This window comes from Centroberyx affinis, unplaced genomic scaffold, assembly GCF_046629955.1.
Source record: "Centroberyx affinis isolate AG114_WGS23_722 - 3 ecotype Tasmania unplaced genomic scaffold, CSIRO-AGI_Caff_v1 ptg006006l_1, whole genome shotgun sequence".
Classification (NCBI taxonomy): domain Eukaryota; kingdom Metazoa; phylum Chordata; class Actinopteri; order Beryciformes; family Berycidae; genus Centroberyx; species Centroberyx affinis.
Window position 1 is genome coordinate 165993 of NW_027283055.1, and position 27628 is coordinate 193620.

Consider the following 27628-nt stretch of genomic DNA (forward strand, 5'->3'; position numbering starts at 1 on the left):
GTACAATATTTCCCTCTAAAATGTAGTGGAGTAGAAGTACAAAGTAGCATAAAATGGAAATACTCAAGTAAAGTACAAGTACCTCAAAATTGTACTTAAGTACAGTACTTGAGTAAATGTACTTAGTTACTTTCCACCACTGTGTGTGTGTGTGTGTGTGTGTGTGTGTGTGTGTGTGTGTGTGTGTGTGTGTGTGTGTGTGTGTGTGTGTGTGTGTGCACGCCTAAGCAAGTGCACATTCCCTGTTTTAGTTCATACACACAACCTTTAGCGCAGACATATTTTGCAAAACCTCTTCTGTTTTCTCATGTCTTCCTTATGTCGAACAATTTTTAATTAAAGCCTATTACATGGTATTATGTGGTTGTAACTGTGTCTAGCTTGTTTTTCCCACAGTCTGTGAGGAGTGAGGTTTCTCCCTGTTTATGAGCGCTGACATTCATCACATCACCAACAACGGCTCCGTCCCATTGGAGCTTCACATGGCAGCCGAGGACAAATGTTTTAAGAAGAGGAAACACGGGGCTGTTACTATGAAAATCACATCACCTTTTAGTTATTATTCTCCACAGTCCTGGAGTCAGCTCCAGAAAGATGCAAACCTGGATCACTTCATCCCTCTGGGTGATTTTAAAAGTCTGTTGCAGTCTTTAAAAACTGAAGTTTGCAGCTGTTTTACTTGAGATTGTATACTGTGTAATTTGTATATTTGTATGTATTCCTTGTAATTTTATATTGTGGTTTTGTGTTGTATTTTGGTGACATCTGTTTGCTGCTCTCTTGGCCAGGGCTCCATGCAAAAGAGATGAACATCTCAATGGGACTCACCTGGTTAAATAAAGGAGAAATAAAATAAATAAAATAAAAACATCTACCATCCTGAATAGGCGTGACAGGACCCGTCTGAAGGTGTGTGTGTTTGTGTGTGTGTGTGTGTGTGTGTGTGTGCTGAGTCAGAAGACACACCCTTTACCTGGAACTTAGTCAGTGTGTCTGCGGAGAGCGGAGAAAAACAGAGTGTGTGTTCAGCGGGCCCTCGGGCGGCTATTTCATTACACACAGGAGATGATCAGCAGTACTACAGTGTTACCGCACAGCTTGGCGAGCCTTAAACACTGCCTGCAGGGCACGTGGGCAGTGTGTGTGTGTGTGTGTGTGTCGGCGTGTGTGTTTGTGTGTGTGCCAGTGTTTCCTCACAGAATTGGATTCTTGTCAGGGTGGAAAAGCCCCTGAAACAGCATTTTCTGGTAACACTTAACAATAAGGGCCACTTAGTTGAGGGTTAGTTAATGCTTAATAAGGGTTAGTTCAGTGGTTCTCAACGTGGGGTCCGGGGACCACCAGGGGTCCTTGAGGGAGTTCCAGGGGGGTCCCGAGCAAATTGATGAATTGTTAAATTTCAGCATTATTTCATTTACAAGAAGTTTGACACAACTAGAGCACAAAAGAATGTAGAAGAATAACTGTTTTGATCATAGTTTCTCTGTTATCTCTCTACCTACAATACAGATAGTCATGGAATTCTGGACAAAATCATATCTGACAATAAAAATATTCTCAGATTTGGGTTTGAGAGACAAAATCTTATAAAATGGGGGTCCGGGGACAAATGTGGACTAAATTAGGGGTCCTTGATATGAAAAAGGTTGAGAATCACTGGGTTAGTTAATGCTTAATAAGCATTAACTAACCCTTAATTAACAGTTAACTAATGTGTAATTTACTAATGGTGTTCGTGTTAACTAAGGTATTAATTTATACATTATTTAATAGTTTATAAAGATGACTATTAAATAATGTATAAATTAATACCTTAGTTAACATGAACACCATTAGTAAATGATTACCAGACACATTAGTTAACCCTTAACTTAGTGACCCTTATTGTAAAGTGTTACCCATTTATTTTACACCATCATGGGACAGTAAAACTCTCCACTGAAAGCCAGACAGATGGAATTCAGTGTTAAATGTACTGAAACCTCAGCAGGGAATTCAATAGGTGACTTTTTAAATGACAACATGATCAGAGATGAATGCTTTGGGATCTCATCTGCTGAGAAATTGTAGAGGCCAATATTATGCTTTGTGGAGACAGGCTAACTTGACCACACTTGCAGTGGCGCTTAAGGAATTTAAGTTTTTATTTTTTTTAACTTTTCCAGTCAGTCTGGAAAAGAAAGTCAGCTAAATGTCATCTTTCAATCTTTCCCTACTGATTTGGCTTGGCTGTTTACATGTGTGTGTGTGTGTGTGTGTGTGTGTGTGTCATATTCATTTCATATGTATGTCATATGTTCATATTCATATCAGTATCTATTCATATGTTAGTGTGAGTGTCTCGGGTTTACTGTATTTTTGGATTTTTCATTACTTTTCAATTTTTCATGTTTCATGAGTTTTTATTTAGTTCCAGTTCGGAACAGGTATTTTGTAAATGTTTACAACAGTAAATCATAAATTCTCCACCCCAAAATTCATCCTCTACCCTGCATATAAACAATTTTTTTTCTATTTTAGTTAGATTCAGCTAAATTTTCCACAAAGTCTCGTTTTCAGTCAGTCATCAGCTTATGACGACGTTTTTATTAACGCCTTGTTTTAGTTTACGATAATAGCTTTGGCGTCTATGTGTTTCTATGTGTTTCTATGTGTTTCTAAGTGTGCCTGTGTGTGTGTGTGTGTGTGTTGATTCATGCAGTGAAGGGAGTGGCGGCGGAGGTAAAGGGAGTGACTCTGACACACACTGTATCATACCGTCCAGGTGAGACAGTGTTTATAAAGCAGCAGCCAAGCAGCGACACGCACTCAAACAGCAGATTACAGACCTGATAGAAGATTCTCAGCAGAAAACAAACAGAACTACCCGGTGAGTTTCACATCCACAAATGAACTGAAGTGATTTGGACTCCAATTCCAGGTGACTTGGGGAGTACGTGTGCTGACTTTTGACATTTCTTTTTGTCGTCTCGTCTGTTGAAGAATTTCTCGCAGGAGGAATAGAAGATGAGGATATTGTTACTGCTAGCGGGTAAGTGTTTTTCTCTCTTTTTTTTTTTTCTGTCGTTCTACAATCGGTCCTCCCCTTCCGCAAAAGTTCAACCTGGAACTGTAGCGTCTGGTTGGAACGAAAACCTGCAGACCTGTTGGGTTAGGATGGCACGTGATCAAAAACGTGAACGTTTCTTTAAAGGTTTAAGTTTTAAAGGTAAAGTCCAGACGGGAAGGTACATGCTTGAAATGTTAAGTCCACTAATGTTAGACCAATATATGGAGCCGATATTGGCCCTTTATTAAATATCCATCTTCCACCTCTGATATGATGGAGGTTCCTCCCTAACCACAGCTACAGAAAAACTGTGTGCAAAACATGAAGAGACATTTGATTTTCTTCTTATTTATTCATTCATTTATTCATCAAGGCCTACTGTAATCCAGGGTTTCCCTACCATAGAATAGGTGTGGTGGGTCATCCGGCCTTAAAGAGCCGCTGACCCTAAAAGAATTTCATCAGCCTGGGTTTCAGTGGAGAGTTTTAGTGTCCCGTGATGGTCTAAAAGCTGTTTCAGAGGCTGACAGGAACACTTTTCCAGGTGTCATTTTCTTGATGCTAGCGGAGTGATCGGCTTTTTCAAGATGTTGATGTTTGGCTTGTGGAAAAATGAACGGAAACAAGTTCAATTGCACTGGAAACGAGTGGAATGATCTCACCCCATTGGCAGAATTTTTTTAAGAAAAATACGATTTAAAGTTTATTAGACTTGGGGTGAAAATTGAATATCGTCATCATACTGTAGGTTTGACTCTAGGTAGGTAAATATTGGTATTGGTATCGGGCTTCAAAACCCATATTGATCGATTGAAAACATTGTACATTTGACAATGAGCGTCAATATGGATTATGAACGGGGATGTTGGGATCATTGCTGCATCTTGTATGAGTGAATTCCCTCTTGTCTCCCTCCTGCCCAGCTGTGGCCGCGGTATCGTCGACCCATACCGACTGTTCCCGGGGGGCTTGTTACCCCCCCAGCGGCGACCTGCTCCAGGGCCGGGCCCACCAGCTCCACGCCTCCTCTACCTGCGGCCTGACCGGCTCCGAGGTCTACTGCACCCCCTTCCAAGTGGTAGGAGCACAGTTCTTAGTCCTTCTTTTAACTCTGAATTGATTATAATGAGACATTTTCATCAGATTCCACGCAAGTATACATTCTCCTTCCTCTTCTTCTCTCAGTCTTATTATTAGTAATAGTAGTAATTATACACTGCAAAAAATCTCCATCTTAACAAGTCATTTAGTCTATTATTGAGTCCTAAAATTCTTAAAACAAGTGAAAAAATCTGCCAGTGGGGTTAGATAATTTCATTTGCTCCAATACAAATCAACTTTATTCAAGATTTTTGTACATTCAGGTTCATTTTCTTGATAGTAGTGCAGTGATCTGCCTTATTCTGACTTGTTTCAAGATACTGACACTCATTTCTAGAAAATTCCTGAAACAAGTGAAGCTGCATTGTCACCTCACTGGCTGAATTTTTCTCTTAGTTTAACAAAAATAAGATTTGAAGGCTGAATATGAGACTAAATGACTTGTTAAGATGGACGTTTTTTGCAGTGTATGGCTTCAATGGAGAGTTTTAGTGTCCCATGATGGTCTAAATGCTGTTTCAGAGCATTTGCCACCCTGACAAGAATACAATTCTGCGGGAAACGCTGAATACTTATTGTTTTTGGAATTAGATTTTGCATGAAAATGCTCAAATTTAAAGATAGTGAATATCAGCACACAGTTTCATCTGCCAGCAGCTTCCGTTAAGATAGGTAGTATAGGTATCGGCCTTCAAAAACGGCCTTTACAAACCCGTGTGGTGAGGAAAAAGACGTTCCTGAATTCAGCCTACAGCAGTTAGTCAAATGGAGAGAGAAAGAGAGAAAGGCAGAAAGTGCTGAATACTGAATCTGAGCCCAAAATATTGCTATCGGCCTTGAAAACCTCATATCAGTGGAACCTTAGCACACACACACACAGTCACTCCCGCGGCCGGCTCTGTCCATCCCGACCGTGCATGGGCCTGTGTGTGAATTTTGCACAGTCAGTCGGTATAGGGGAGCGGGGCAGGGGTCATGGTAGACGTGCTGGGTTGCGGCGGCGGTTTGGCCACGCTGCCTGCTGCCCTTTTTGTGAAATAGTCTGGTTTCAGTGCCAGAGCATCTGCCAGCAGCCTCATGTTGCAACTGTACTCTTTGACCAGCGTCTGGCCACGCAATCCTGCCTGGAAACCACTCACAACCACATCTGCTGGCTCAGCACAAAGCCACAGAGTCCCATCACTGAAAGTACATGGTACGCGCTGTGATAAGTCTGAATGAGTCATTTGATGTCTTAAAATCTGATTTTCCTCAGAATAAGTGATAAAATCTGCCAGTGGAGTGAGGTTATTTGACTTGTTTCCAATGCAAAGTAACTTGCTTCGAGAATTTCCTCGAATCGAGTGTCATTTTCTTGATACTAGTGGAGTGATCGGCTTTTTCAAGACGTTGGGCTTGTGGAAAATTCACGTAAACAAGTTAAGTTGCACTGGAAACAAGTGGAATGATCTCACCCCATTGGCAGAATTTTTTACTTGTTTTATGAAAAGATTTTAAGACTGAATATTACGCTTGGGGTGATATTTGATAATAGCAAATATCGCGATATTTTCCACGATATTGAATATTATCATCATCATACTGTAGGTTTGACTCTCACCGCTATTATCTCTCCATGTACAGTGTAGACAGTTCTACAATTCAATACTAAATCAACAACTAAAATTTCTCCATATGGATCCCTGGGACTAAATTTGATCAAATGGGGGTCAGTGGGGTCTAATGTGTGTGTATGTGGGGGTCCAAGACATGAAAACATTTGAGAAGCCTTGTTCTAACCCATAGTTGTGAACAGAAAAAGAGTAGCGCCATCAGCCACTGGAATATGTTACATAACCTTCATACCTTGCGTTGTTTTACTCTCCCTCAAGGAATGGATAGTTTTTTCTTTTTTTTCTTTTTTTTTTTTCACCTGAGCCACACCTTGTCCAGACAAGGAGGGGCAGGAACACTCAGCCATGCCTCACAGCTGACAAATACAAGCATGTCTGAATCTGGACGGAAACACACACATACACACACACACACACACACACACACACACACCACTGTTCAAACATGACCACACAGCTAAAGATTACAGAACCCACAATGACAAGGATGAGAGAACTCATAGTCTTCAGAGACAACCAGTCAGATCTTGTTCCATATGCTTTTCCACACTGTTCCAGTTATCAGGTTTGGACAGAAATAATCAAATGATAGGAAGTATGTTTAAGCCTCCGTACCCACTACCAGATTATTTTACTTTCAGTGAACATAAAAGCAGCACTGTAGTAGGCCTAATGCTATAGCAGAAACTGTTGATTTCCAGTGCCTGTTAGAGTTATGATATCCTGAAATCTGACTGTGATAGTAAAGTGATGGTAAAGCGATGGTGATAGTAAAGGTGTGAAAAGCAGCTTGTAACTTTGTGACTGTAAATTTGATTTATGGTTGGCAGGCTTCCTGCTGAAGTTTTGAATGTAAATTTGAACGTAAATTCTCACTAAATCCAAGTTGGGGCGTTGTAACAAAATTGTAACAGTTACACCAACAGAAATAGTTCCAACGTAAGACATTGGTTGGAACTATTTCTGTTGGTGTAACTGTAACAATTTTGTTACAACGCCCCAACTTGGATTTAGTGAGAATTTACGTTCAAATTTACATTCAAAACTTCGGCGTAAACGTAAGACATAGGTTACAACTTGGCAAATCAATTTGATAGATGGGAAAACTTGCTGAACTGATGAAGAACTGATGAAGAACCAAACTGCAATTTTAGCTAGCTTGCAATAAAATAAATAACAATTTGTACATAGCTTTTACATTGCTGAAATTAATGGTTAAACCACTGTCACTACATCTAGTCTTATACATAGAAATTAATCCTTATACTTTGTACTAAATAACATACCTAGCTGCTGATGTTTGGTGATGTTAATTTAACTAGGTTTATCCAAGTGCAAGTTAGCTAAGCTAAAAAAATCACTAAAAAAGTGATTTGATCGAGGGTCACAAAATGCTAACAGCACAGAAATGACCGTTAGCCTTGGTTAGCCAGTTAGCATTTTGTTTATTTTACACTACGTTGAGTCAGATACGACAGAAAGTTAGCTTCTTAACATTGTTGGTTGGCAATGGTGAGAACCGATCTATATCCTGCGGAAGTACATCAGCCATGTTTGTGAAAAGGATCTATCGGAGTAGGAGAAATTTATTATGGTTTGCATGTTATTGGCCACAGAACGTGAAAACATTACAGTTTCCAACAATGTACTAGTTAGGTAAGTCTGCATGGTGCAACTAAACAGACACAGCTTTAGTGTCAAACTGTTTCAACACAACATTCAGTGTAGACTTTACACCCTAACTTAGGATCCAAGGCACATTCAGCTGGCGCAACAGGCTGCTGGTAATGACAAAATGTAAACAGTGTGTGTGTGTGTGTGTGTGTCTGTAGTGCCAAAAGCTCTAGACCTTGGCAAATGCGTTGCACTAAGGCCTCCACGTTGAATCACTTTTAACCTACATTCACAGAGAGTTAAGAAGAATTTCCCTTTCACACCTTGCCGGGATAATTGAGGTAAAGCAGTGGTAAAAGTGACAAGGACGGGCCTGAGCCTTTCAGAGGCTTAAATATTTATAGTTTAAGATTAGATAAGATTGACTCACTTTCCAAAGGTGACAATTCAAACTCTGTGGGAGCTTGTTGGAAAAGTCTCATTCCAAAATGACAAAAAGTCACATGAAATTGAATGTTTTCAGAAAACCTTTTGAAATTTAAATGAGCTGATGAGGTCATCGGTGGGAGGGGTATACATAACAATCGATTATCAGATAATATTTACTATATTGCTGGGATCAGTGCAGGGCTTGGTGGCATTGCTATTTGTGGACCAAAGTGTGTGGACTGTATGTGTGGAGGAGGTGGACAGAGGACAGTGCAGTATGCCAGGGTTTATCTGCTGGGCTTTATCTGACTGACATGTCTGCCAGTGACCCCTCCTTGGCAGAGAGAGATACAAAGAAAGACAGATTGCAGACATAGAGACACAGAGGGGTTGAGTTGGGAAGATAAAAGAGGTACAGTTTTATAACCTTTATTTATCCAGGGAAAAGTCAACTGACCAGCAGGCTCTTTTCCAGCAACGTCCTGCTTCACGTTCACGCAGAGCGGCTGGGGGTTCAGTGTCTTGCTCAAGGGCACCATGGCAGTATTTGCTGAGGAGGAAGAATGTTACTTATTCACTTTCCCCACTCATATCCTCCCAGACGGTCTGGGGGATTTGAACCAGCGTCTTTCCAGTTACAAGTAAAGAATAAGTAAAGAATACAAAAGAAAGGATTATTACCAGACATGAACATGCATAAGAGAGTTTGTATGCACACACTCACACATCACTCAACACAGGATTAAAGATGTTCTTTCATGCAGACAGAAACTGAACAGCCTAAACAGAGTGAAAGACTTTGTTTAAGATTGAAGTTTGACTGTGCTTCTAATGGGATTCGAATCCGCTTGCATTGAATCACAATCAATGTGTTCAAAATAACGTGCAGGTGGTAAAGGTCAGTAATTCAGGCTTGGCATGCTTTTGTTGAACTGACAATAGCCGTCCCCAATACTCAAGAATGGACCAATGGGAATGGAGAAAGTCAAGGCTGGTCCCTTTTCCCCCTGAGGGTCGGAGGAGGTTTCAGCCAATGAACGGCTTCATCACAGCCTAGCCCACCGAGCATCAAATTGCTCAGCGTGACCTGGTTTAGTGGTGTGGATTTATTTTGGGGGTTGTTGATTTGCTTTATGCCTTAAATTTGCTGTCGTATCTGATGGCTGGCTATGTGTGGCTTTTTGTGCAGGGGGGGGTTCATGCATTGAGTCTTTGGTCTGTAGCCGCTCTGTGGCAGGAGCTTGACAATTCAAAGCTGGTCAAAACTCAGATCGTTGTTTATGTTTGCTAATTGATTCATCATGACTAAATGATCAAGCAGTCTGCGTCATTGAAATGCAAAAAGGCTGGAAAATAAAATATTAAGAGTCCGGTGGTGTTAGTGGCTGGCAGACTTTAGAAGTCATTGTACATCTTACATTAAAGCTAAAAAATCTGCTCCTCAACCTTAAAGTCAATGTGTCATTTCATATTGAGAGTATATAGTACTTTGGCCACCGTACTTTATGCCCAATGCCTTCTGCATTGCTTTACGGCACAAAACAGGAAAAGGGCGCTGTTCTTCCAGAGCAAAGAGAGCTAAAGCTTTCAGAGTTTCTTTCAATAGCAGATGGTGGAAGGAGTGAAAGGCCGATGGAAAAATCACTTCCAACATGTTTATTGTCTTCAGTAAAGATAAAGACACCAGGGAGTCAGAGGGGGGACAGGAAGCAACAGGGTTTATGGGAAATGTAGTCTTCATTTTTCAGAAACACTAGCACCAACAATACCACTGAGATAGAGGCTGCCAGCCGTCTCCACCATGGTCTCATTTGTTTACGGTAATTATACCAACTGGCACTGACTGTATTATATCTCAACCACTGTGACTGTTTACTAGTCATCCTACCTCTCTTCAAGTGCAATAATTGAATTATTTATTAACCACTGTGACTGTTCCTCTATTTATTTCAACCCCCCCCCCCTTTCAAGTGCAATAATCTGTTCTATGCAACTATGCTGCATTACTTATTATTTTGTTCTTATCTATTTTATATTTTTGTATCTTATACTCTATAGTGTTTATATTTTCTTATAGTTTTTATCCTTAATTAGGCATCTATAGGCTTGCTCCAAATGATATTTCATTGTACTCATACAGTGACAATAATAAAGGTATCTATCTATCTATCTATCTATCTAAGTGATAAATGAGATAAATGAGAAGTGGGCAATGCTGATTCCTGTCAAGTAGATCTTAGCTAGTTGCTAGCTAACATGCTACAGCTCTCTTCCTATCCAAATACCAGTAAGGTCCTTGGTTCTGTTGTGTATATTGGTGTGTGTATGCCCTCTAGCCCATACAGCCAGCACGTGCACACACACGCACACACATACACATATACAGAAACCCCACAAACAAACCTGTTTGCTTTGGCAGAAGTGTCTGTATTAGGCTGCGGCCACACTGATCCGTTGTGTCTGTCCGTCTCCGTTCATTTCAATTCATTTTCAATGAGAGCTGTCTGTTGTCCGGGCAACGCTGATGACGCTTCTGTCTCCGTCAGATTTTCGTCCGTTTTGACGGACAGAAAGTTCAACCCAGTTGAACTTTTTCTGGATGGACAAATTCATCACCGCAAATTAGAGGTGTTTTCTTTTTTTAAATTGCGCTGACGTTCCAAAACAGCCCAACGGACAGAAATCTATCCGTTAGTAATTCTGTCCATTTTCTGAAGGATCAGTGTGGCCGCGGCCTTAGAGTGGTGTGACTTTGCTCTTCAGAACTTTGGGTCACTGTTCAGGAGTTTCCAGGTCGACATTGGGAGGTTTATGCCTGTGAACCGTTGAAATTGTAATTTGAAGCCAAGGCGGAGAGAAGATAGAGCAAGAGAGTCGTGTACTAACTACCCAGTTCTTCTTCTATTTATTCCAAACAAACCAGAAACATAAAACGCATCACTTCCTGTGCGCCAGAGGAAAGACCTACCAGATACCCGGTGTTTAGAACAGCAAATCGTGAGCGTGGAACCTTTCTGAAAGGTTCTTTACAGCACCAAAAAGCACTCTGCTGTGGTACAAGCTTAAAGAGCCTTTCTCTGGTACTACATAGAACCTTTTCTCTTTAGAGGGTATGAACACAGAGTGAGTGGGAAATCAACAGAGACTGATAGCCAGTGGGGTACGCTGGCCGAAGCCTCTATTTTGAAACAAGCAGCATCCAGTGGGACCTTTTCCCTACAGGGAAGCCAGCCATGCCCTCTGTGCCAGAGAGGCAGCCAGGTCCAGAGCACCTAGGATACTAAATACTAGAATCCTATTGGCTTTCACTGATATGTGTGCATGATCGCTCATAATGGGGGATTGTGTGAGTGCATACATGCACAAACATACTGTGTGTGTTGTGTTTGGCGATAGCTTGAGAGCGAGACTGTAGGAGACAGTTTGTATTTCACTCAAAGCAATATTCCACTTAGTTTTAACATGGGGGTTATTTGGCACTTGACCGCCATGAAAACCAGAATATAAACTACTCACCAAGATCGGATGCAGCTGGACAAGTTTGTAGCATTCAAATTTTTATTTTTACGGATTCAACAACAGATCCCACTGCTGTGATTTTCACTTGGCTGTGGGTCCAACACTTTAGAGCATAATTTTGCCAAATAGCAGTTTTATTGATAGAAGAGAACATAGCGGAGGGATACCATTTAGGAGAGATAGTTCCTGTTTGGATGACCGGATCTACTTGTATTTTTAAATACTAGTTTTAGTGTAAATCAAGAATAAAAATGCAAAAAGAGGATGGACCCAAGATTGCTTTGTTGTCTTAAAAGTAGGATCTGTTGTTGAATCTGTTCACAAACGTGTTAAATGTCAGTTTTCAGGCTATTTTCATGCCTCATTCAAATGAATGGGAAGTAAAAATTTGAACGCTACAAACTCGTCCAGCTGCATCAGATCTTGGTGCGTAGTTTATGTTCTGGTTTTCATGGCGGTCAAGTGCCGAATAACCCCCATGTTAAAACTAAGTGGAATATTGCTTTAAGGTTTGATTTGTCACTTCTTTTGGACAGTTTCCATACCAACACCAGAATTCTGGGGGAAAATTATGTGCAGAGCTGTTTTGAATTTTGCAGTAAAACAGCACTGTATAGTCAGCAGGCTTCCCATCTGAGGCGTATTGATTTTCCTCTCTTACTGTGTGACCTGACCAGTGATTGGGCTTATCTACTGGGCATGGCAGGGAGACAAAGAGACAAATTTGGAAGTTGATGTTGGGTCCATGGGTCCGTTTAATGAAATCCACCTGACACACACACACACACACACATACACACACGTGCAAACACGCACACACACAATTTTGCAATATCAAAAGTACATTGTTATTGATTTTGCTTCTCTTTTTTTTTATCTCAGCGGAGGATGAAGTGCTGTCCATGTGACTCCAGGAATCCGACCAGTCAGCTGGCCCACACTGTCCAGGACGTCCTGTCTACTGCTGGACCAGACAGATGGTGGCAATCCAAGAAAGGTGGGCAAAGAAAGAAAGAAAGAAGTTAGCGTTAGTGTTAGTGCTAGAACAGATATATTGACAGGATGGGAAAGGTATCTATCTACTTATCTAGCTATACATTAGTTATTACCTACTCTACTTGACCTAAATGTTATTTTGGTTGTCTGCCCTGTAGATGTGAATCCAGTCACTCTCCAGCTGGACCTCCATGATCTTTTCCAGCTTGACAACCTGGTGTTGAGCTTCAAGGTACAAGTTTATCTGGTCTCACTGGTGGATCACATCAAGCATATGAATCTCTTCACTCCCAAATAAATACTCTTATTCTGTTTTATGAATACAGTTACTGGTTTTCAACAAACTTGAGCTTTAACCCTAATTTATGGAGGGGATTCTGGTTCAAAAATTATAAATATATCTTAAAACTGCAATAACCGATTTCAGAGCCTATAACCAATCCTGAAGCTAATGTGTGCTACGTGGAGATTTCCATGAGACGTAATGATATAAACAAATAGCTATGTTGTTGTTTTAACCTCTTTTCTAAATCTCGTTGTCCAATTCGGCCCGAGTCGTAGCTTTTCCTTTTTTTTAAAACTAGCTCATCTCCTCCCCTGCTGTTTAAAAGCGGCGCTCTCCCCCTCCCATCCCTGAGAAAAAAAGTGAGCGAGTAAATGTTTTCAACTAGTAAACTTACTACCTGCCTCTTCACTTGTCATGTGGGACATGTGACCTTAAGCGGGAGAAAAATCTGGCAAAGCTGGTAACCGGCGATATTTCTCTGTAGGTGCGTTTATTTTAGCCATTAGCCTTTATGCACGGATTGTCCTTCAGGGCTTCCGTCACCCAGTAGATTTGCTGTGTGTGTTTACAAAATGTGTTGCAGCTTCTGTCACCCTCTGGTCAGGAAAAATCGCTTAGTGTCGCTTTAAATAGGATGAATAGAAATAAACATGGAAATGAATAAAAAAGTACTGTAAACATATATATAGATATTTTTCACCATCTGCAAAAAAATACTTGGGTATATGCTGAAATATGCAACGTCACACATAATTTGATTAATAAATGCGGATTCAACAATTTATATATGTATATTTTTAGCTACAAAAATATTTTGTTACTAAAAAAATATGAAAACATTTTTTTTTTGACATTTGGTAAATATTGTGGAAAAAAATGTTTTTCCAAAATATGTATCTGCTTTAGAAAATTATTTTATGGTGTACAAATTTTTGCTGTATGGTAAATGTTTGCTGATGGTAAAAAAATATTTGTGTTTCTTGGTTTGTGCATTCCAATATCATACTATAGACTTATTTTTATTAATTTTCATTTTGATTTCTATTCATCCAATCTTATATATGATTTCTGAATTTTGACCCAGAATGCCCTCCATACTCATGTGCGTTGCCTCTGCAGGGCCCTCGTCCTGATGCTCTAGTTATAGAGAGGACTCTGGATAAAGGCAAGACATGGCAACCCGCCCTCTACATGGCTTCAGACTGCCAAACAACGTTTCCTGGGGTTGCCACGACGACGCCTCGTACCCTGGACCAAACATACTGCTACACCCTGCCCCCTACTGGAGGAAACTCATACAGAGACCAGATAGTAAGGATAAAGGACCTGTTACGGGACCTCATCTAGTCTAGTCCTTTATCTTATATGTTTTTAAGGTTCTATGTGTATCTTTTTTAAACATCAACATATCTTTGTCAAATGAACTGTGATACCTTGGTATAATTACCATGAACAAATAAGACCATGATTGAGAAGATTTGTATCCTCTATCTCACGTCAGTGGTATTGTTAGTGCGAGTGTTTCTCCAAATCAAGACTACATTTCCCATAAACCCCTGTTGCGACCAGTCCCAGGATAAACATGTTGGAAGTGATTTTTTGGCTGGGAAACAGCGCCCTCTTCCTGTTTTGTGCAGTAAAACAATCCCGTAGATTCCCGGCCAAATCCAACATTGGCACACAATGTAAAACGCCGTGTAAAGGTCGGTAGACTTCTCAATGAAGGTCATGTTTGTTTATGGTAATTCTAATAATGTCTCAGAATGACTGTGGTAATGATTTGTTGATGTTAAATTGGTACATGTAGCAGCTTTAATGTATAGATGATACAGGAATTATAAAGGGTCTTGACCATGAATGAAAAAATTACAATTATGAAGGTGTGCAAAACAATAGCAGTTATACCCTTTCCACTTCTCACCTTTCTCTCCTTCAGGTCCAGTTCTGTCCGCTGCGTCAGTATTCTTACGTCCCCGTTCCCAACGGCCAGAAGATTAAAGGTCAGTGGCTTTTTTTTTTTCTATCTAAATGATGCATCGCTGCGGCCCCCCGCTGACTGACCGCTGTCTCATCCACAGACGTGGCGGGGCTGACGGGGCTCAGGGTGAGGCTGACCGACCTGGGCGACGTGCCGCGCCTGCCGGGCCGAGCTCTCAGCAAGTTCTACGCCCTGAGAGAGATGAGGGTGATGGGCAGCTGCATGTGCCACGGACACGCCAACCGATGCCTGCCAGATACCTCCAGCAACTCACTGCCAAACAGCATACAGGTATATATGAAGGTGGGGTTTTGGAGGGTTGTGGGTATGTGTGTGTGTGTGTGTGTGCAAATGGGATGGAGGCATAACCTACTGTGGTGGGTAAGAAAACCAGATCTTTTGAATCAACACCTACCTCCACTTTCACACCAGTTATGGGTGTTGGGTATGGCAAGGCGTTGCACGTCAGTCCAAGTATGATCTGATCGTTTTTATTAGAGTTGTTCCGATACCGATACCAGTATCGGAAATGCCTCCGATACAGCCTAAAATGCTGGATCGGGTATCAGCGAGTACGCGAGTCTACGCACCGATCCGATATCACGGAATTTATTAGCCCCGAAAAAAATCAACTTTAAAGTAGTTTCACCCGGATAAAACGGCCGTTTTCCTGCAAATCTATATTTATATAAATTTATACTGTTACTGTGCTATTTAAAATTTTAAATGACTTTTATTTTACTAAATTGTGGCTGCACTTTTAACAGTTTTTTAAAGGACTTGTTTTTTATTCCTAGATTTATTTATTTATGTTCTTTTTCAGTTATGACTGACTGTCAAACTAGATAATAAAGTTCTATGGCATTCATTCTCTGTATGTATTCGTTCATGTTTTACAAAGGGTTTAACCTGAGCCAGGCCATACAACAATGATAGCAATCATATCACATCCATACCGGGTTAGTAGTATACAGCTTTAAAAAAATAATAATAAGATATATATATTTTTTTTTAACGCACTGGTATCGGATCGGTACTCTGTATCGGCCGATACGCAAGTTCAGGTATCGGAATCGGTATCGGGAAGAAAAAAATGGTATCAGAACATCTCTAGTTTTTATCATTCCAATGAAGAGCAAAGATCAAGCGAAAATCACCAGAAATCTATTTGGAAGCCATGTTTACAGAGAAATTCACATCAGGGGAGAATTCAGAACCAATGATGGATTGGTGACCTACAGTATGTCCATATGTAACACTGATAAAGGCTTTCTACCGAAACGTGCTGGTTTTTCTGTACCAATGAAGAGAGTTTTCCAGAACCTCCATCGGCCTCCAAGAGTTGAATTCAATCTTCGTTTCTAGTGTTTTTTTCTAGTTCATGCACATCGGTTGCAAGGCGAATGATGCACATGCTTTCTGTGCTTCCACGTAGGTGAATCCTCAGTGCGAGTGCCAGCACAACACAGCCGGTGTGAACTGTGAGCGCTGTGCTGAACTCTACAATGACCTGCCCTGGAGTCCGGCCGAGGAAGGCAACACTCATACCTGCAAACGTAAGCTCTGACCCATATGTGTAATAGATCCCTCCAAAGGGCTTTCACCATGTTCATTTGCTTCCATGGTTTACATACTGCAGTTGTTTTGTAAATTAGGGTTTGATCAGTAAAGGTTTTCGATATTGAAGCTGCCGATTTTGCCTGATATTTTGTGCTGACATTCAAAACTCTTTGAATTTGACAGAAAATCCCCTAAAAGGATTCAGTGTTTCCCACAAAATTGTATTCTTGTCAGGGTGGAAAAGCCTCTGAATCCGCATTTAGACCATCATGGGACGCTGGAACTCTCCACTGAAACCCAGACGAATGCAGTTATTTTCGGGTCAGCAGTACTTGTGTGTGCACTAACCATTCTCCACCTCCCTACAGGCTGTGAATGTAACAACCACGCCGGGCGCTGTCGCTTTGACCAGGCCGTGTACGAGGCCAGTGGACGGAGGAGCGGGGGTGTGTGCGAGGAGTGTATGCACCACACCGCAGGGCCAAAGTGTGACCGGTGTGCCCCGGGCTACCAGCCGAACCCCCGCAGCCGAATGGACCTCCCCGATGCCTGCACACGTAAGTGGTCGAGGACCCTTCATGTAAATAAAAAACGTAGTAAAAAAAAAAAAGGAGCCCGTTAACCCCCATTTAATAAGATTTAGTCTGAGGGATCAAAATCATATTTAGCAATAAAAATATTCTCAGAGAGAGACAAAATCTCATCAAATGGGGGTCTGTGGCCCTAATGTGGACTAAATTAGGGGTTCTTGATATGAAAAAGGTTGAGTATTAAACACTGTAAGCTAATACTGAGAAAAGTGTTTTACTTTCTTGCATAAAAAGCGATAAAAACACAACATTTTCAAACACCAACTTCGTGGAAAGCATTGCGTCTGAATGTTTTCAGAGTGGCTGAGGGTTTGTGTGGTTTTGTCGCTGCCAGGCTGCCTCTGCAGTGCGGAGGGGGCGGTGGAAGGGGACCAGTGTGACGACAGTACGGGGTCGTGTCAATGCAAAGCCAACGTGGAGGGTCCACGCTGTGACCGCTGCAAGAGAGGCTACTACGGCCTGAGCGCCTCCAACCCCCTGGGCTGCACCAGTGAGTCACCTAACGCCTGGACACCACACTTTGCTTTGTTTAAACACTGCATTTATTCAGTCAACACATCACTTTTAAGCTCAGGCTTACAGTTTGCTTGGGGAAAGGTATTCATTCCGTGCTGCTAAATGTTAAATCCATAAGTACACCTAATACGCAAGGTATTTAGGTTAATGATCCCTACAGTTATAGGAGTTGTGTGTGTGTGTGTGTGTGTGTGTGTGTGTGTGTGTGTGTGTGTGTACATACAGTGGTGGAAGAAGTACTGAGATCTTTTACTTAAGTAAAAGTAGCAATACAACAATGTAAAGATACTCCATTACAAGTAAAAGTCCTGCATTCAAAATCTTACTTAAGTAAAAGTACATAAGTATTGGCAGCAAAATGTACTTAGAGTATCAAAGTAAACGTACTCATTATGCAAACTGTCCCCATTTAGAGAGTTATATTTTTCATAAATTATTGGAATATTAATACTGATTTATTGACATACATGTACATGTAAGCAGCATTTTAAAGTTGTCAACGAGAAGCTAATCTTAACAATTTAGCTATACTTTTGTGTAGTCTAATCTATAACAATGCCATTTTATAGTTATTTTATAAAGATGATCAAATGTTTTAAATATAAAATATTGATCTGAAAAGTAACTAGTAACTATAGCTGTGAAATAAATGTAATGGAGTAAAAAGTACAATATTTCCCTCTAAAATGTAGTGTATTTCGAATTACTCAAGTAAAGTACAAGTACCTCAAAATTGTACTTAAGTACAGTACTTGAGTAAATGTACTTAGTTACTTTCCACCTCTGTGTACATATTCATATTAGATTTTATGAAGACTGATACTAATATTTTTTTTGGATTGAAGCTGCCGATATTCTGACAATAGTTTGTGCTAAAATTCAATATCTTCAAATTTGACCGTTTTTCACGCCAAAAAAAAAAAAGTATTCAATGATTCCCCCATGTTGTCCCACCATAGGACACTAAAACTCTACATTGAAACCCAGGATACTGCTATTACTATTACTACTACTACTACTACTACTACTAGTACTAGATACTTGTGTGGAATCTAATCCAAATGTGTCATTAGAATCAGTTGAGGTTAAGGGCTTCCCACACACAACCAGTGTAGTATTGATTAATCCAGCAATAAATATGTAATCAGAAAAACTGCATTATATCCATCATATGGTGGACTACACTGACTGGAGCAGATCTGCTATCCCACAGACTGATATATCAGTTTAACCCTATTTCATATGGATATGTATGTATGCGTGTGAAGGCACTCTACTGCATGTATCTGTGTGTGTTTTTGTGTGTGTGTACAGTACCTCTCTCTCATGCCCATGCTAACCCTCCTCTCCAGAGTGTTCCTGTTCTCCAGACGGTTCCGACTCCAGTGTGTGTGACTCGGTGACCGGCCAGTGCCCCTGCCGTCCCCACTTCCACGGCCTTACCTGTGAACAGTGTGCCCAAGGCTACTGGAAGCCAATCTGGGCAAGAGGCTGTGAACCTTGTGGCTGTGATCCCACCAAGTCACAAAGTGATACCTGTGATCAGGTATGTGCTAGTACTATTACTACTGCTACTATTACTACTACTATTTCTACTACTCACACTACTATTGCTATCATTAGTACTACTACTACCTACTACTACTACCTACTAAGTATCTACTGCTACTACTGGGGGTGGGAGGTGTTGTAGTCAGCCTTTTTAACCAGTTTGTTAAATGTTAAAAGTGTCCTTACTGGTGATGAAACTAAAAATCTATGCTGTCCCTCCTCTCCAGTGGACAGGTCGGTGTCAGTGCAGACCAGGTTTTGGAGGCCGAACCTGTACTGAGTGCCCTGATAACAAATATGGAGACCCTCTCATACGCTGTCGACGTAAGTCACATTACTGTTGGAATGCCAATCACTGAACGCTTACGGTGCGATCACACCTCCAGTTGGTTTTCTTTGGTCCGGACCATAGTGGAAAAGTTGACTTCCATTTTTGCATTTGGTTTGTTTAGGTTCAGACTGCCTAAATGTAAGTGAACCAGGGCATGTAAACAAAAGTGGACATGGACTCACACGTAGCTGGTTTATTGGACAGAGTTTTGGTAGACTGTCATCCCATCAGATTATAGATTCTGCCTTGGGGGGGGCGGTGGGGGACAAATTCCGATTTTGGTTCTGTAATTTCAGCTAAGCGCGAGAGACTTCATGAGAGACTCTTCTTCTCTGGTGTTCATGCCAGTTAAGAACACATGAAGAAATAGCTAAATGTCAGCATCAGTCCAGACTGCAGTTTGTTATGCTTGGCTTTCCAAGCATAAGGAACTGGCTCTCAGATGTCAATATCCTTCTCCTTATACCCATAAACCCCAAACGAACCACACTGCAGTTCTCTTGTTAGAGAACAGAGACTCACATTTTCAGGTGTCTCGGTGACGTTATTTGGTGCCACCTGAGTTTGAATGGCATCGCTGTCACCTGGCCAAACTAACCAAACTGAAGGAGTAAACGCTTTAGAGTTTTAATAAACCTCTCAGAACATGCTGGGTGTGAACACATCCAAAGATTCTCAGAGACTTCTTTTCTTGTTCAAATGAGAAACCACAATTGTTTTCGCTCCAATTCATTATCATTCCTTTTAAGACATGAAACTTTTACTTAAATAACAAAGACATCTCAAGACTTCATGGTCTTTCTGGTCCACTCTCCCTACAATATCTACAATTCTCCGTATTTCCTCTGCAGCATGTCAGTGTAATTCTGAAGGGACCCTTCCAGAGGGATGCGACAAGAAAACAGGAGCGTGTCTGTGTCGACTGGGAGTCACCGGGGCTCGCTGTGACTCCTGCAGCCGAGGACACTGCGACTCCTTCCCCGCCTGTGAGATGTGCCCCTCCTGCTTCTTCACCCTGGACGCACAGCGAGAAAACCTCACCCTGGGCCTGGAGAGACTCTCCCCCAGCCTCCCTACTCGTCCCGGGGTCACTGGCGAATACGGATCCCGCATCCGGGCCCTGGAGGCCAGGCTGACCCAGATCCGGGACTCCATCTCCCTTCCGCCCAACTCTGCCAGACAGATCAATGATGCTCTCTCCCAGCTGAGCAGGCTCAGGTGAGGGAGTGCTGAGATGTTCAGGATGAAAAAGCAGCTTGGCATTATCTGGGTTTCCATCCCAGTACGTTTGTGCAAATAATGACGTATCTAATAAGAACATTTTCTATTTCACCAAAGAGATTTTATGCTCACTTCAGCAGAACAGGTTTTTGTTGAGAGAAGAATATATGTGAGAAATAGCAAGTCGAAGGCTTGGTTCAGTGGCTTTGGATGCTTTGAAATGTACAACCATGACCTCCCAGAAATGCATGCGCTGTCTCTGCCATGTATAAGTCTCTATCGTTTTTTGTGACATTTCAGTTTGTTAAAAATTCCTTTTAAAGTTGAATGGAAAGACAGCTACTGCCCCATTGCACAAGCCTTTACTCCTTCTCTGTTGTTGTTCTCCAGGGACCAGATGGAGCAGGTGAACGATGACCTTTCACCCCTGGAGACAGTGCCTGGTCTGGGCTCACAGCTGGACAAGCTCCAGGCTCTGTTGGATGGGCTGGGTCTGGAGTACAACGCCAAGAATGATGCCCTGATCAAATCCGGCAGTACCAACAACACAGGTCAGAGACAAAGAGACACCGAAACACTGATACTGCTCCGTTGTAGTCACAGATCAGTTACCTCACACTGGCATTTGGGGCCACCAAAGTGTGAATCTAATGAGTATGGCTACGAGTGATGGCTGTAATAATCAATGATATCGTGGCTACAGTGTTAGTATGTCAGTGTGTTTACTTCTCTGACAGGCATTTTGATATGGTATGGTGATATGGTATGGTATGGTTCATGCTGATCAGTTTTTTCTTTTTTTCAGGAGCCTTTTCTGCCATCAAGACTGCCTATGATGAGTCTACAGATGCAGCCAAGAGTGTGGAGGCCAGCGGCAAGACAGTTCAGCAGTCAGCGGCTGCCAGAGAAGACACTTTGGACCTTCAGAACAAAGTCCAGCCAGCCAACACCAGAGATCTGGCGAAACTGAACCAACATTTGGTCTCCAGACCTGACCTCACCCCCGCTGCCAAACAGGTACCGTTCAGGGCTACCTCACATCTCATTTAGCAGGAAGATGGATTATGGTGTGTTTGGCATGATGAGAACTGCACCTTTCATCCACTCCATGACACCAACATACAGTCCGAAACCTTCAAATGTATTTTTGACTTAGAAACATAATGTAATGTAGGGTACACATCATTTCTCATGACAGTATATTGCAGCATCCCAAGTCTTGCGTTCATCCATCCCTTAAAGGGGCGCTAAGAAACCTATGACCTCTATCAATCTCTACTGGCGACCAGTAGGAACTGCAGCAACATCAGCAGAAGTTGCCTCCTCCGTCACAAGTCTCTAGTACCAGTCCAACCCCTGTAATTGACACAAACAATTAAAGCCTTATGCGCACTGAACTAATGTTGCTTGGGAACGTCTAATGATTTGTACTAATTGCAGAGATCATCAGTGATCTCTGCAATCGAAAGAAAGTAAGAAAGTAAAAGAAAGTAAAATATAAAAACTGGAAAAACTATACAGACCATAATATATAACAATAATAATAATAATAAGAATAATGATAACAATAATAATAATGACAATAATAATAACAATAATAATTAGGGCTGGGCGATGTGGTTGAAATCAATATCATGATAATCATAAGGATTTTTCTCGATATTAGTATATATCACGATATGGTTCATATATGCAAAATCACGTTAAATAATCAAATTAATGTTCATCTCATTGAGCTGAATGGTGATGTTAGGTGTGGTGTCAAACAAAACTGAAATTTTCAAATAATATTCCTACCATACCTCATTTTATGAGAGTTTTTAAGTAAAATTTGCTTGTCATCATCAATTCAGACAGCAGAAATGTGTGTCACGATATTAAAATATCTTCATATCATCACGATATGATTCCACTGAAAGACGATAAACGATAATAATGAATTATCGCCCAGCTCTAAGAATAATACTAATAATAATGATAATAATAATAATACTAATAATAATAATATATGACCATAATATATCTATATGGTCATTCTGTACTATGGGACAATAACAATCTCATTTCCCCTTTCCCCATCTATCTATGATCCTGGTTTTCAGGTATGTGGCATTGTTCGCTCAACCCCCTGCACCCCTGTCCAATGTGAGGGTGGCGAGTTGTGTCCAGCGGAGAAAGTGCCAACTTGTGGTCCTGGGGAGAACTGCGTGGGCGCCCTGCCTCTGAGCAACAGGGCGGTGAACGATGCCCAGGAGGTGACGGATAGACTGAGCAGGCTCAGTGGGAAGATCACACAGGCTGCTGAGCAGGTAAGCTCATATTTAAACACTGTGACAACGCTGCGTTTTCTCGATTCTCAAGTTTCTCGAGCCATGTTTTCGATTATTAAGCAATATCATGGTTGGATAATTCTTATTTCAGCTGAAGGAAACACAGGAGACAACCAATCAGGTGAGACAGTCCACAGAGAAGCTGTCCAATCAGATGAAGAAGGCCAGAGATGACCTGGAAGAAGATCTGAAACAGGCACGTGATGTCGTCAAAGACCTCAAAGACTTCCTGACAAGTAAGGAGCCTAAAAGTTAAATAGATAGATGGATGGATGGTTAAATGGGTGGATACATGGAAGGAGGGTTAGGGCTAGTTAGGATACAGTGTAAATACACATTTCCCTCTATCCAGGCCCAACCTCCAACCTCACCGACATCCAGGAAGTGAGCGACTGGATCCTGAAAGCCAAACTCCCTCTCAGCCTGGCTGCTCTGAAGAGGAAGCTGGAGGAGCTGAAGGACCTGGCTGCTGGTCTACCAGACAGCACTGCGGTGTTGAAGGAGGCTGACCCACAGCTGGACACCGCCAGGAAACTGCTGGAAGAAGCCGTGGATGCCAGGTACCCAGCTAGCAAGGGTTAGGGTTAGTTAACCCTTTGATACCCATAAACACTGGATTGAGGGTGGATTTAGAGACATGAAGGATTTTATATATGACTAAATTTGGTTTTGAGTGGTGAATGTGGGCATGGCCTGATACATAATTACAACTCAAGCTTGAGACTATCATTCTGTCGTTCAAATGTGGTATACACAACAGGACCTCTTGGTTTGAACTTTCTTGTGTGTCTTTGCAGTGACGGTGATGTAGCACCGGTGTAAAATATTTGTCTCCGCTTGCACTTTTACAGGGACGCGGCGCTGGGAGTAAAGGCTGACGTAGACGGGCTGCTGCAGGGCTTAGACTCGGTGGAGGGCTCCCTCACTGCCCTGGAGGGGAAAGTGCAGGACAGCATGGACATCACAGACAAGCTGAATAAAAACCTGGCTAAGGTAGGCAAGGAGATGGGGAGGAGATAGAGGGTTGTTATGGAAAGTGGGAGGGAGGTATGAGAAGGGATGGAGGTGCAGAAGGAGGGATTTGTCTTCCCAGTCTCAAACCCGCAATTCCTGCGTCGGCCAGCATGATAGTCACCTGTAATATCGAAAGCTGATTCAAAATCATGCTCCTGACCAATGACCAGACCAGTGATGGTATTTCAAGCAGAGGAGTGAGTTTAACCGACTTGTCCAACCTGACATTTTACCATCAACCCTAGATTCAAACCTAAATTCCTGGTGATGCTCTAATCCAGGAATGCCGAAGTCCATACTTGTGTCCTTGTGAAGAGCGTTCCTCCCAAGTTGTCTTGGAGAGAATGAACTTCTCAAGAATGCGAGAGCGGAGAATGCTTGACGTCACGGCATCCATTCAGACGCACAGCTGTTTATTTTCTGTTTGGACGCGACATGCCGTTCTTGCAGGGCTGTAGTACCGATTTTTGACGGTCTTGGTCTCATCTCGGACTCGTAGTTAGACTTGAATCGGTCTCGGGAGTGAATATGACTCGGTCTTGAATCGGTCTCGGATGAATTAACGTTACATAATATTATTGTTTTTATAATTATAATCTCTTCTAAGAAAGTGACCAGCAGCGAATGATACAATGTTCACAGTTGATAAAGTTATGCGCCCACCGAAAGGTTTAGTGACTGCTGATTGGTGATATGCCAACTACCCAACCAATGACTTCGTTTTGATAAAAAAAAAACTCACCATGTCCATATGTAACGTTACTCCTGCTCTCGCTCTGTCTTTCTCGATTTTTCTAGATCTTTCTAGATGAATCCACTTCTAGTTAAGTAAAGGTGCAGCTGCTGTATGTTATGAACATAAACAAGCTGCCTACAATTAATTTTGTCCTCAAAACATGCTAATTTTGTTGAAATGTCTTTAGAAACCTCCCTTCTATTTTAGGCAATAAACAAAAATATGCTATTTTAGTCAATAAATACAGTAGCCTTGGATAACACATTGCTATGGTATTGGTCTTGAATTGGACTCGTAGTTTTGCGGTCTTGGTCTCGACTCGGTCTCGACCCCCCTCGGTCTTGGTCTTGAATCGGACTCGATTCACCAATGACTCGATCTGGACTTGGACTCGACCAAGGCGGTCTCGACTACAGCCCAGTGAATCTCGGGGCTTCCCATTCATTCTTGGCGGCCAAGTCACCATCCGATGCATCCTAGGTCGCAAGAAGGCACAAGAACGCATATATTGCCATTCCTGTTTCTTCTTCTCTTCTCCTCACTCTCTCCACTCTTTCTTGTACATCCTTCCCTCCCTCATGGTCTCTCTCCTTGTTTCTGTCTTCCCTGCCGCCCTCCTCCTCCCTTCGTTCAGGCCAAGGCCCAGCTGACCCCAGCAGAGAAGGCTATAGGGGACGTATCGGCGCTGACCACTGGGATGAAACCCCAACTGGCCGACCTCAAAGACCTGCTGCAGACTGGAGGCCAACTGGCCCAGGATGCAACCGAAGACGCTGGGAAAGCTGAGGAAGAAGCTGATGCTGCAGCAAAGGTGAGAGACCTACCTGCCTGCAAATAAAGAATGGTCATTTTGTTTTAAGATTAAAATTAGGATTAGTTTAGGGTAAGGGTTCAAGTTAGGCATGTACCGCAGAGGGTTAAGGTTAGGGAGTGAATGTTGTCAATGGAAAGCCCTCGCAAGTGTAGTAATACAAGGATGTGTGTGTGTGTAGGACCTGTTGTCTTTGGAGAAGCAGTTGGAGCGTCTTCAGGCTGCGGAGGCCGGCAGCGGGCGTGGAGACGGGGCAGGGACGACAGGGGACCGGCTGAAGAGCCTGCAGCAGGGCGCCGAGTCTCTGGGCAAAGACACCGGAGACATCATGAAGGCTCTGGCAGGTAATACAGCATGGGCACAAAAAAAACCCACACCCATAGCTAGTATATGTATCAGAAACTCATATTAGTTTCTAAAGATCCTACCATCTCTAATTCATGATATATTTCATATGTCTTAAGATAAGGTTTGACCGATACAGGTTTTCGAAGGCCGATACTGATACAATTTTTTGATTGGAGATGTGGATTGCCGATATTTTTGCCAATACTTGATGTTTATTATTTGACTTCATGGCCCAAAAATTGCAAATATTCAGTGTTTCCCAAGAACTGTATTCTTGTCAGGGTGGAAAAGTCTCTGAAACAGCATTCAGACGATCATGCATTTAGACCATGGGATGATGGGACAATGAAACTCTCCATATCTCCATCTTGATTAGCTGTCGTCATCATATCTGAGGTGGATGACATTAGCTGGCCAATATCCGGTACATTGGCCCATAAATCAGCAAACAACTCTAGTCTGAATTAATATCTTTAGGAGATATTAGAGGACCAGTTGTACTGCTGTATTTAAGTCCTTTCTCTCTGCTGACCCGAATCTCTCCCTCCCTCCTTTTCTTTTTCCAGATAAAGCAGATTCGCTGAGGAAGCTTCAGGACGAGGTCGTTAAGAAGTCAGGGATGCTTGAAGGACTCGATGCCAAGCTCAAAGGACTTCTGGAAAAACTTCGTAGAAAAGCCAATACCCTCTCCACCTGCCTGGGCTGAGAAAACATCTTCAGCTGCCACCACTAGATGGCACTCCGTAACGGCCTTCTATAGCATGGGGGTTTTCAGTGTATTCAGCTGTCAACAACTTCGCTTGTGATGATATTAAGAGAAAAATCCACCCTAAAACACTTTAACACTGTTAAAAACAGCTACTGGCAATGTACCTTGCATTTGTGAGCTAATTTTGTTGTTTGGTGTATGGAGTTTCATAGCAGAATATTTTTCAGCTCTATCAGTTATCAACAGTAAATGTGAGGTTTTTCTATCGGTCCCTCAGAATCAAAGAGTAAGGGCTTCTTTATAGAGCCGCCATTTTGCACCAACGTTCACCAATGATACAGGGAGAAATCCATTTTAGAAGAGGCAGAGAGATCATTTTCTCCACCAACAGTAGCCTCAATAGACCAGAATGCAATGCAGCCCCAAGACATGTTGTGTTTTCACCAACTGGAGTAGAATGAGGCAGGTTGAGGGAAACGACACTTCACAAAATAACTTCTGGAATGCATTGAACATCACAGACTGATGATAAATAACAGTGTAAGAGTATCCAAGGGTGGATTTTACCTATAATTATGCTGTGTTCCATTCAAAGTCGGAAGTCGGAAATTCCCAGCTGGTAGGTTAATTACAACCTCTGTGTTCCAGTGGTTCAGCTCGGAAAAACCAGGGGACGCCTGTGAGATTTTCTTTGCCCAATGTAAAATACTGCAATAGCCAGTGTTACTCTTTATAGTTAGCATAGAACATTATTAACTGTGAGTGCAATTTTACATTCAAATTAATATATTAAAGCATTTACCATACGGGTGTTTTGACAGATTTAATGTCATATGACGCTGAAAATCATCGAGGCCCATTCTGTTGCATTTTATCTAGTAGGAGGCCGGAATTTCCGACTTGCTGACATCTCTGGAATGCAGCATTAGACCCAACATCAGCTTCTATTAGTCAGGACCACTATACGTATTGACATACTCTGCTGTGAACATTGTGCTACAATACATTTTTTAGGCATTAGAACGAGGGGAAATGTTACATTATTTATTTTCTGTTTTGCATCAATGGTCATGTAGTATCCAAAATATTGTGTTGAAGATTTAAATAAAAGGTGGTTAATTAATACTTGGATTTGTGTTTTGAAGCTATATGGAAGTGGAAAGAATGGTGGGGGGGGCAGCTATTCATGCGTATTCAACACGTAGACAAAGTAGTAAGAGTAGTTACATGAATATTTATTGAGAAAAAAATAAAAGAGGCTATATGCATGTCACTACATTTGTGCATTCAGGATCTTCAACATTCATAATATAACTAGTGTTTACA

The 27628-nt window shown here is 41.8% G+C and overlaps 1 protein-coding gene across 1 annotated transcript; it reads left to right on the forward strand.

The window, feature by feature from the left end:
- Window positions 1-2768: 2768 nt before the first annotated feature.
- On the forward strand, window positions 2769-27412 carry lamb3 (laminin subunit beta 3). The gene is made up of 23 exons (XM_071547545.1): window positions 2769-2869; window positions 2983-3031; window positions 3973-4127; window positions 12208-12322; window positions 12480-12553; window positions 13727-13918; window positions 14544-14607; window positions 14686-14876; window positions 16021-16141; window positions 16514-16702; window positions 17070-17225; window positions 18604-18797; window positions 19030-19126; window positions 19985-20351; window positions 20745-20905; window positions 21160-21371; window positions 22457-22663; window positions 22776-22920; window positions 23037-23244; window positions 23536-23677; window positions 25069-25245; window positions 25427-25589; window positions 26160-27412. The coding sequence occupies exons 2-23, from the start codon at window positions 3007-3009 to the stop codon at window positions 26297-26299; spliced, it is 3495 nt and encodes a 1164-aa protein (XP_071403646.1). The 5' UTR covers window positions 2769-2869; window positions 2983-3006; the 3' UTR covers window positions 26300-27412.
- Window positions 27413-27628: the final 216 nt, after the last annotated feature.